At 45.9% G+C, this 11,672-nt stretch overlaps 1 protein-coding gene and 1 long non-coding RNA gene across 2 annotated transcripts; one reads left to right on the top strand and one right to left on the bottom strand.

Moving 5' to 3' along the window:
• Positions 1 to 5,049: 5,049 nt before the first annotated feature.
• LOC127913413 (uncharacterized) lies at positions 5,050 to 6,187 on the top strand. Its single transcript, XR_008085517.1, has 3 exons — positions 5,050 to 5,447; positions 5,480 to 5,512; positions 6,083 to 6,187. It is a non-coding gene; the product is annotated as an uncharacterized LOC127913413 (long non-coding RNA).
• Positions 6,098 to 10,680, bottom strand: LOC118362009 (tetratricopeptide repeat protein 9A-like). The gene is made up of 3 exons (XM_035742221.2): positions 9,477 to 10,680; positions 8,579 to 8,761; positions 6,098 to 6,972 (listed from the first exon to the last, which is right to left on the bottom strand). The coding sequence occupies exons 1-3, from the start codon at positions 9,952 to 9,954 to the stop codon at positions 6,890 to 6,892; spliced, it is 744 nt and encodes a 247-aa protein (XP_035598114.1). The 5' UTR covers positions 9,955 to 10,680; the 3' UTR covers positions 6,098 to 6,889.
• Between the last annotated feature and the right edge of the window lie 992 nt (positions 10,681 to 11,672).

Genomic DNA, 11,672 nt, shown 5'->3' with positions numbered 1-11,672 from the left:
GTAGGTATCTCTCCAGGAACAGGGTTGGAGAGCCCTGGACTAGATAGATGTAAACCTACAGTAGGTATCTCTCCAGGAACAGGGTTGGAGAGCCCTGGACTAGATAGATGTAAACCTACAGTAGGTATCTCTCCAGGAACAGGGTTGGAGAGCACTGGACTAGATCAATGTAAACCTACAGTAGGTATCTCTCCAGGAACAGGGTTGGAGAGCCCTGGACTAGATAGATGTAAACCTACAGTAGGTATCTCTCCAGGAACAGGGTTGGAGAGCCCTGGACTAGATAGATGTAAACCTACAGTAGGTATCTCTCCAGGAACAGGGTTGGAGAGCACTGGACTAGATAGATGTAAACCTACAGTAGGTATCTCTCCAGGAACAGGGTTGGAGGGCCCTGGACTATATAAATGTAAACCTACAGTAGGTATCTCTCCAGGAACAGGGTTGGAGAGCACTGGACTAGATAGATGTAAACCTACAGTAGGTATCTCTCCAGGAACAGGGTTGGAGAGCACTGGACTAGATAGATGTAAACCTACAGTAGGTATCTCTCCAGGAACAGGGTTGGAGAGCACTGGACTAGATAGATGTAAACCTACAGTAGGTATCTCTCCAGGAACAGGGTTGGAGAGCCCTGGACTAGATACATGTAAACCTACAGTAGGTATCTCTCCAGGAACAGGGTTGGAGAGCCCTGGACGAGATAGATGTAAACCTACAGTAGGTATCTCTCCAGGAACAGGGTTGGAGAGCCCTGGACTAGATAGATGTAAACCTACAGTAGGTATCTCTCCAGGAACAGGGTTGGAGAGCCCTGGACTAGATAGATGTAAACCTACAGTAGGTATCTCTCCAGGAACAGGGTTGGAGAGCCCTGGACTAGATAGATGTAAACCTACAGTAGGTATCTCTCCAGGAACAGGGTTGGAGAGCCCTGGACTAGATAGATGTAAACCTACAGTAGGTATCTCTCCAGGAACAGGGTTGGAGAGCCCTGGACTAGATAGATGTAAACCTACAGTAGGTATCTCTCCAGGAACAGGGTTGGAGAGCACTGGACTAGATAAATGTAAACCTACAGTAGGTATCTCTCCAGGAACAGGGTTGGAGAGCCCTGGACTAGATAGATGTAAACCTACAGTAGGTATCTCTCCAGGAACAGGGTTGGAGACCCCTGGACTAGATAGATGTCAACCTACAGTAGGTATCTCTCCAGGAACAGGGTTGGAGAGCACTGGACTAGATAGATGTAAACCTACAGTAGGTATCTCTCCAGGAACAGGGTTGGAGGGCCCTGGACTATATAAATGTAAACCTACAGTAGGTATCTCTCCAGGAACAGGGTTGGAGAGCACTGGACTAGATAGATGTCAACCTACAGTAGGTATCTCTCCAGGAACAGGGTTGGAGAGCCCTGGACTAGATAGATGTAAACCTACAGTAGGTATCTCTCCAGGAACAGGGTTGGAGAGCCCTGGACTAGATAGATGTAAACCTACAGTAGGTATCTCTCCAGGAACAGGGTTGGAGAGCCCTGGACTAGATAGATGTAAACCTACAGTAGGTATCTCTCCAGGAACAGGGTTGGAGAGCCCTGGACGAGATAGATGTAAACCTACAGTAGGTATCTCTCCAGGAACAGGGTTGGAGAGCCCTGGACTAGATAGATGTAAACCTACAGTAGGTATCTCTCCAGGAACAGGGTTGGAGAGCCCTGGACTAGATAGATGTAAACCTACAGTAGGTATCTCTCCAGGAACAGGGTTGGAGAGCCCTGGACTAGATAGATGTAAACCTACAGTAGGTATCTCTCCAGGTACAGGGTTGGAGAGCCCTGGACTAGATAAATGTAAACCTACAGTAGGTATCTCTCCAGGAACAGGGTCAGAGAGCCATGGACTAGATAGATGTAAACCTACAGTAGGTATCTCTCCAGGAACAGGGTCAGAGAGCCCTGGACTAGATAGATGTAAACCTACAGTAGGTATCTCTCCAGGAACAGGGTCGGAGAGCCCTGGTCTATGTGGTGTATTATATCCTTTACACATCTACAAGGTGTAGGCTGTATTTACAGAGCATTATGGGTACTGTAGTATATCATGCTACTGTACTGTATCCTGAAACTAATACCATAGTCCATAATGACATGGGAAATCTGTTTTTGAAATGGGAATATTATGCTATTGAGTTGAGACTGACTATTCACTGCAGAACCCTAGACTGACTATCCACTGGAGAACCCTAGACTGACTATCCACTGCCTGGAGAACCCTAGACTGACTATCCACTGGAGAACTCTAGACTGACATTCCACTGGAGAACCCTAGACTGACTATCCACTGGAGAACCCTAGACTGACTATCCACTGCCTGGAGAACCCTAGACTGACTATCCAAAGGGGAACCCTAGACTGACATTCCACTGGAGAACCCTAGACTGACTATCCACCGGAGAACCATAGACTGGTTCTAGTGACTTCAGATATACTGGTTCTGGTGACTTCAGACAGACTGGTTCTAGTGACTTCAGACAGACTGGGTCTGTTCCATCTAGTGCCTTCAGATAGACTGGTTCTAGTGACCTCAGATAGACTGGTTCTAGTGACTTCAGATAGACTGGTTCTAGTGACTTCAGACAGACTGGTTCTAGTGACTTCAGACAGACTGGTTCTGATCCATTTGGTGACTTCCTACCTAGCCTTGTTGCAGTGTGCCACCATGTGCGTCCCAAATGGCACCCTATTCCCTATCTAGTGCACTACTTAGCACCCTATTCCCTATGGGCCCTGGTCAAAAGTAGTGCACTTTTGGCATATGGCACCATTTCAGACACTGCTAAACCAGGCAGTTCAATGACAAGGCAGGCTCATTATAATCTGTCTCACCGTGACAACTACCAAGAGGAGAAGGTATGTGTGGAGTCATCCTCTCACTCAGCTATGCTCTTCTCTTCTCCTCTCGTTCAGTTAATAGACTCAGTAAGAGATATTACCATAACAGACGACGTTTCTATTTGAATGTGTTCTGTTGAACGATTGAAGTCACTTGAGAATTCTATGTTTTTTTTTATTTTTGCAACCTCTCTTTAGAGAGCCATGGTATTAATTGAGTTCTTCCGAAATGTGATTGGTTGGCATGTGCTTTTAATAGTTTTAGAGCCTAATTGGTGATACTAAAGCATGTGAAATACAAAAACAATGACTGTCATCGAGAATATAAGTCCTTCATAAAGTAACAGTTGGTGTTTTCTTAAAGATACTCTTGTAGAATGAATTGCCCTGCTTGCATTTACAACAAAAAAAGCACAATTAGCATTGCTATTATTCAATTAAAACAAATACAGAAAGCATTGTCTTTTATAAAGTAAGCCTTTATTTTGTGACACGCTTTTTAAAAAAAAGTGTCATGACAATGAGCAAATATGTGCCCTTACAACGTAAACACGGTTAAATGCAATCTATAAATATAGTCTTTATATATCTATTATAGGTAACGGTAAGACCCATGTATTAACGTGACTTGCCAAAGATTTTAAAATCTAAATCATCTATAAATATAAAAACTAAAACAAGTGTTAGCTCGGTTTCTAACAGTGCGAGGTTGAGGGAAAAGTGATTCCTTAGCCTCGTTTATACCTCGGGGTTCCCGAGTGGCACAGTGGTCTAAGCTGTCACTACAGATCCGGGTAGGTGCACAATTGGCCCAGGGTTGTCCTTGTCCCATCGCGCACTAGCGCCGACACATTGGTGCGGCTGGCTTCCGGGTTAAGTGGGACAGTGTGGCTTGGCAGGGTTGTGTTTCGGAGGATGCACTGCTCTCGACCTTCGCCTCCATACAGGAGTAGCAGCGATGGGAAAAGACTGTAACTTCCAATTGTCGGAGAAAAAGAGGTCAAAATTAAAATCCAGGTCTGTCTACATTTGTAAGATATCCGGACACAATGCCTGTCTGAGGCCACGTCTAGACTTGACAGTTCATGCAGCTTTATTGTTCTGATCACGGAGTTCTGATCACTGAGTTCTGATCACTGAGTTCTGATCACTGAGTTCTGATCACTGAGTTCTGATCATGGAATTCTGATCACTGAGTTCTGATCACTGAGTTCTGATCACTGAGTTCTGATCACTGAGTTCTGATCACGGAATTCTGATCACTGAATTCTGATCACGGAATTCCGAAAGCGTCATGCGTCTACACCTCTACATTTAAATGTGTCTACCGTGTCCATAGTGTGTCCAGATTCCCGTTTCCTGCGCCATATTCAAATTCTCCAAACGGTGGAATAGGCAAAATATGATAACAACACAACAACTGATGTCAGTAGCTAACTACTGTAGCTATAACTAGCCCGCTAACCTCTGTAGCTAGCCAGGAATCTCGCAAGCAACGCTAAAAGGGATTGCAAAAGGGTTCGTATGACTCCCCCCCTCTACAAAGATTAGCTAGCTGGCTAGCATTTATGAAGACAGCAAACACGTTCCTCACACGCTAAAAACGAATTTCCTCCGAAGTTATAATGAAAAGAAAAACCTCTCTGTCCCAAAACACATGTTTTCTGGAGACTTGTGGGATAGGAGTGCTGATGACGTCTCCCATTGTAGCCTGATTACGTCCACACTGAGGAGAAATCCCCTGAAGTGGTCAGTCTGATCTGAACACAATCCTGAAGTGGTCAGTCTGATCTGAACACCATCCTGAAGTGGTCAGTCTGATCTGAACACAATCCTGAAGTGGTCAGTCTGATCTGAACACAATCCTGAAGTGGTCAGTCTGATCTGAACACAATCCTGAAGTGGTCAGCCTGATCTGAACACCATCCTGAAGTGGTCAGTCTGATCTGAACACCATCCTGAAGTGGTCAGTCTGATCTGAACACAATCCTGAAGTGGTCAGCCTGAGCTGATCACCATCCTGAAGTGGTCAGTCTGAGCTGAACACAATCCTGAAGTGGTCAGTCTGAGCTGATCACCATCCTGAAGTGGTCAGCCTGAGCTGATCACCATCCTGAAGTGGTCAGTCTGATCTGAACACAATCCTGAAGTGGTCAGTCTGATCTGAACACCATCCTGAAGTGGTCAGTCTGATCTGAACACAATCCTGAAGTGGTCAGTCTGATCTGAACACAATCAGACCACAAAGCCACTTTTGTGCGTCTAGACCCGTCTTTTAAATCCGAGCTTCGTACTCTGATAGCAGAAATCGCATGTAAGTGTCAAGTGTAGACACGATCCGGACTACCTCCGGAGAAAATCTAATCACAATATCAATGGTATTTTAATTGTCTACACCTGTCTAAAAATGTGGGCAACATCGGAAAGTCAACAAGATCTGGACACATGGTAGAACCAGGTATAAACGGGGTAGAACACATGGTAGAACCAGGTATAAACGGGGTAGAACACACGGTAGAACCGGGTATAAACGGGGTAGAACACACGGTAGAACCGGGTATAAACGGGTAGAACACACGGTAGAACCAGGTATAAACGGGGTAGAACACATGGTAGAACCAGGTATAAACGGGTAGAACACACGGTAGAACCGGGTATAAACGGGGTAGAACACATGGTAGAACAAGGTATAAACGGGGTAGAACACACGGTAGGACCGGGTATAAACGGGTAGAACACACGGTAGAACCGGGTATAAACGGGTAGAACACATGGTAGAACCAGGTATAAACGGGTAGAACACACGGTAGAACCGGGTATAAACGGGTAGAACACACGGTAGAACCGGGTATAAACGGGTAGAACACACGGTAGAACCGGGTATAAACGGGTAGAACACATGGTAGAACCAGGTATAAACGGGTAGAACACACGGTAGAACCGGGTATAAACGGGGTAGAACACACGGTAGAACCGGGTATAAACGGGGTAGAACACACGGTAGAACAGGGTATAAACGGGGTAGAACACATGGTAGAACCAGGTATAAACGGGTAGAACACACGGTAGAACCGGGTATAAACGGGTAGAACCGGGTATAAACGGGTAGAACACACGATAGAACCGGGTATAAACGGGGTAGAACACACGGTAGAACCGGGTATAAACGGGTAGAACACATGGTAGAACCAGGTATAAACGGGGTAGAACACACGGTAGAACCGGGTATAAACGGGGCCCCAGATGTTAGAAACACATCTTGTGTACAGTGCTTCATTCAGTGTTTTTCTGTTACTCCGTCACCATCAGAAGTGTTGTTGGCCTTATTTACACTTTGTGCAATGTTTTGGACTGGCAGTGATGTGCATTATCCATCTGATTCCGTGTTGACCAACTTAGTCATAGACCATCACCGAACGGCAGCTGCACCATTTCAGTTGTATGAACTGTATCTCTATACGACATATGGGGGCGGCAGCGTAGCCTAGTGGTTAGAGTGTTGGACTAGGAACCGGGAAGGTTGCGAGTTCAAACCCCCGAGCTGACAAGGTACAAATCTGTCGTTCTGCCCCTGAACAGGCAGTTAACCCACTGTTCCCAGGCCGTCATTGAAAATAAGAATGTGTTCTTAACTGACTTGCCTGGTTAAATAAAGGTAAAATAAATAAAAATAAATAAATATAGGTTTGTGTATAGTAGTAAAATACGCCCATTGGTATGAATCACATAATTGTCAGGAAGAATAAGAAGATGGATAAAAGTGGCTAAAGCATATCTGTAAATATCCTTTAAAACACCAAGGTGGAGATTCAATCCAAGCACGCTTGGACAATGCAGCTTTTAAAAGGTCAGCACTGCAGATGTCAGCTCAATTGGAAATTACCCCAAAAATGTCAAGCGCGGTTTCGGATTGAATCCCGGCCCAAGACTCGTGGTGTACTAGGTCTGGGTGGCACATGAAGAAAGCATTTTAAGTGAGTTATTAAAACAGAAAGTGATTTAGTTGGTTTCTTTCTTCTCCCTCTGGGCAGAACGACAGATCTTCATCTCAGTCAGCTGGATGTAACGGAGAACGTTGGTGTCTGGAAAGACAAAGACAGAAAATATTATATTGATAAGTCATTTATTAATCATTACCTCATATCAGTCTCATTCTGAACGTCACAGACTCCGCAAGACCCCCAGCCTTTTCTTATTATTCAGTTCTACACACAATTTATTTATTTATTTATTTACTAACTAATAACACAGAATACACACTTACATGAGACAAAAGTCCCTAGTGGACTGACAAGATACACAATGGAGAAGGGGTGGGGAAAGAGAACGATAGAGAAAGGGACATTTATCGTTGATACATTCTATAACTATTCTCACTCTGTTGGGAGTTAGAGTTTCTAACCATTTCCACGTGTAGCCACAGCTGCACGCTTTCTTGTCTTAAGAGTTTCAACCATTTGTAACGTTTAGCTTACGCTTCAATGTCTGCGTGTTAATTCTGGTCGAAAAAGGTGGTTCCATCACACTGACACGCTCTTATGACCTCATTCGGGGGCGTGGCTTAGTTAATGTGCAACGGACATGAAAACTATGATCTCGTGAGAACTCAAATCACATTCATATCTTAACAAAAATTGTTTAATCGTTCTTCATATTTCCTACACAACGTAAAGCATATAAACCTGACATACACAGTGTGAAAGCTCTTCGAGTTACCGTATTTTTCGTTATACAGTTTTTAATAACATCACAAAATGAAGAAGAAATATGACATGATTATTCTTTAGATCCCCACGGACCACTCTTAACATTCTTATCTTAGAAATATTGTTCCAAAGTTCACTCTTTGGACGTTAGATTTTTTGGGCGGCAAAATGTCTCTGTAACAAAGACATTCCAATCTTGATACTAGAGACCAAAAGGAGTACAATTTACGATTGCCGTAAGGTGTCATAAAACCATCCCAGCCCACAGGAGAGGAGAGAGGGAGGTCTGGCGATCTGTAAGCCATTTGCCAAGCTGATCTGAGGCCTTGGATCCTCAACCAGGATAGTCATGACACCATGCACAAATACAAACACAACATGTAAAGTATTGGTCCCATGTTTCATGAGCTGAAATAAAAGATCCCAGAAATGTTCCATACCCACAAAAAGCTTATTTCTCTCACATTTTGTGCAAAAATTTAGTGAGCATTTCTCCTTTGCCAAGATAATCAATCCACCTGACAGGTGTGGCACATCAAGAAGCTGATTAAACAACATTATCATTACACAGTTTTATTCAGTTTTGTCACACAACACAATGCCAGAGATGTCTCAAGTTTTGCGGAAGCGTGCAATTGGCATGATGACCTCAGGAATGGCCCCCAGAATTGTTACCCGAGAAATTAATGGTAATTTCTCTACCATAAGCCGCCTTCAATGTAATTCTTAGAGAATTTGACAGTACGTCCAACTTTTTGGAAGCTTTTTAAAATCCAAACAAAGGGGCTTGCTTCAGAATCGAGTGAGATTGATCAAATTGAATGATATATGAAATGTGCACAGGTAGAATCTCAATTGGAGTTGTTTAATTCCTCAATCCTCAAAAATCCTCTCCTCGCCTCCTTTTGAAAAAGCTCACATGTAATGGAGGAGGGGCAGCGAGTAGTCAGAAGTGGAATTGAGAAAAAGGCTTCATCCTCACCTGCTGGCTGCTGTTTGTGGGACTCCTTGAGGTAGTGAAGGGCCTTGTGGAAGTCTCCGAGGTGATAGTAGGCCACTCCAGAGCGGTACAAAGCCTTGAAGTGGTCCCCTTCCTTACGCAGCACCTTCAGACAATACTCCTTCACACGCTCATAGTTGACCAGCTCCATCTGCAACAGGCACGCTGGGAGGTGAGAAACACGAGAATTATCAAAACAAGAATTTTGAGACAGTTTATTTGAATTTGGTCAAACAGGAATTCAGTCTAAGTGGCTACAGACAGTATGAATGTAAATGTCAATCTCATGCCTAAACTTGACAGCAGGCTTAATACAATTCTAAGCAGGTGGTGGTGATGATGATGATGATGATGGTGGTGGTGATGATGATGATGATGGTGATGATGATGATGGTGGTGGTGATGATGGTAGTGATGATGATGGTGGTGATGATGATGATGATTATGGTGATGGTGGTGATGATGGTGGTGGTGATGATGATGGTGGTGATGATGGTGGTGGTGGTGGTGATGATGATGGTGGTGGTGGTGGTGATGATGATGATGGTGGTGGTGATGATGATGGTGGTGGTGGTGGTGATGATGGTGGTGGTGATGGTGAGGAGGATGATGGTGGTGGTGGTGATGATGATGGTGGTGGTGAGGATGATGGTGGTGGTGAGGATGATGATGGTGGTGAGGATGATGATGGTGGTGGTGGTGAGGATGATTGTGGTGGTAATGATGATGATGATGGTGGTGATGATGGTGATAGTAATGATGATGATGATGGTGATGGTAATGATGATGATGATGTAAAGCATTAATAAACCATCAAGTCTGCAGCCTATAATAAGTGGCCTGTTTCTTTTCCTAAAATCATGTAATGATAATCATGTACCTGCCAGACTGTTGTAACACTCCAGCTCAGCGATCTCCATGGCACCTTTCTGCTCGTCTGTCAGGCTGTCTGGCTTGGTCATGGTAGGCAGCACCGAGGAAGGAGACTTAGAGCTGGCATCAGGGTCTCCCAGCACCCGGCACAACCCCTTCATCTCTAATAAAGCACGGTGGTACTTGCCAATCGCCTCCCGGTACTTCTTATCCTTGTAACACTGTGTGCCTTGCGTCTTGAAGTCGATGGCGCGCTTCACAACGTCCGCGGGTTCGGACAGTCCGGAATAAGGCGGTTTGACAGGTACACCGCCGTGCTGGTGCTGCCGGCTGCTATGTTGCTGGTGCCGGGCATCCCTGGGTCGATTAGCGGGAGGCTGAGCACACTGTTGCAGCTTCGGGGCACCACTGATGTTGAGGCCGCCCGTCACAGTTCCCCCATCCACTCTAGAAACATCATCATACCCAGTCTGGTTTACACTCATCTTCTCGATAATAAATTACCTAGGCTATTCGACGACCTTTACACTCAAATGATAGCCGACCCAATGTCTTGACTGGTTTTTCTAGGGGAAATATATCGATTCAGTCCCGCGTCATGCTACCGCTGTATTCGTGCTGTCTCCGTGCATCTCCCAGCTATTTTATTGTGTCGCAACGTAGCCTTGCGTTAGGGCAAGACCGGTGCACGCACGCCTGGACCCTCGCTCGCTCGCCCGATATATCTTTTATTTTCCAGTCTTCGGTGACAGTGCGTGCATCAGACCCTCTCTCTTCATATCATCAGAATGATAGAATCTCTGCATGAGTTTCTTTCGACAGGCTGATGTGCACGCAGCCTGATGCGGGAACATCTCGCTTCAGAGCTTGTAGCCTGAATAGAGCATGGTTCCCCAGCAGGCGGCCCGAGGGTTTTATTTTCTGAGCAAAAATCAATACGTAAATCTATACATTTCGTTGTGGGACATAAAATACTGTAAAATCACCAGGAAATCGACTCAATGTGATTTTAATCTGTTACCAAGTAGGCCTATTCCCACGAATAAATAGACAGGCATATGTGATCGTATTTCACTATAAGAAAGGTTTAACATTTTTGTCAAATACTTTATCTGTTTGGGATTATTGCAGTCAATTTGCAATGTACACATTATTTATAACTCTGTTCCGGTCCCCCTGATACCATCTGCCCAAGGAAAAATCGTCCCACGGTTGAATGTAATTGGGAAGCTCTGCAACATACATTATCTCTCATGGTGTCTCGAGATGGTCTGAACTCGTCCTGCCAGTAGGTGACAGCCTGAGAGATGGTCTCAACTCGTCCTGCCAGTAGGTGACAGCCTGAGAGATGGTCTCAACTCGTCCTGCCAGTAGGTGACAGCCTGAGAGATGGTCTGAACTCGCCCCGCCAGTAGGTGACAGCCTGAGAGATGGTCTGAACTCTTCCCGCCAGTAGGTGACAGCCTGAGAGATGGTCTGAACTCGCCCGCCAGTAGGTGACAGCCTGAGAGATGGTCTGAACTCGCCCCGCCAGTAGGTGACAGCCTGAGAGATGGTCTGAACTCGCCCCGCCAGTAGGTGACAGCCTGAGAGATGGTCTGAACTCGCCCGCCAGTAGGTGACAGCCTGAGAGATGGTCTGAACTCGCCCCGCCAGTAGGTGACAGCCTGAGAGATGGTCTGAACTCGCCCCGCCAGTAGGTGACAGCCTGAGAGATGGTCTGAACTCGCCCCGCCAGTAGGTGACAGCCTGAGAGATGGTCTGAACTCGCCCCGCCAGTAGGTGACAGCCTGAGAGATGGTCTCAACTCGCCCCGCCAGTAGGTGACAGCCTGAGAGATGGTCTGAACTCGCCCCGCCAGTAGGTGACAGCCTGAGAGATGGTCTGAACTCGCCCCGCCAGTAGGTGACAGCCTGAGAGATGGTCTGAACTCGCCCGCCAGTAGGTGACAGCCTGAGAGATGGTCTGAACTCGCCCCGCCAGTAGGTGACAGCCTGAGAGATGGTCTGAACTCGCCCCGCCAGTAGGTGACAGCCTGAGAGATGGTCTAAACTCGCCCCGCCAGTAGGTGACAGCCTGAGAGATGGTCTGAACTCGCCCCGCCAGTAGGTGACAGCCTGAGAGATGGTCTGAACTCGCCCTGCCAGTAGATGACAGCCTGAGAGATGGTCTCAACTCGCCCCGCCAGTCGGTGACAGCCTGA

The sequence above is a fragment of the Oncorhynchus keta genome, chromosome 29 (genome assembly GCF_023373465.1).
Source record: "Oncorhynchus keta strain PuntledgeMale-10-30-2019 chromosome 29, Oket_V2, whole genome shotgun sequence".
Classification (NCBI taxonomy): Eukaryota; Metazoa; Chordata; class Actinopteri; order Salmoniformes; family Salmonidae; genus Oncorhynchus; species Oncorhynchus keta.
Note: the sequence above shows the minus strand (reverse complement) of the source record. Positions and strands in the feature narration are given on the sequence as shown.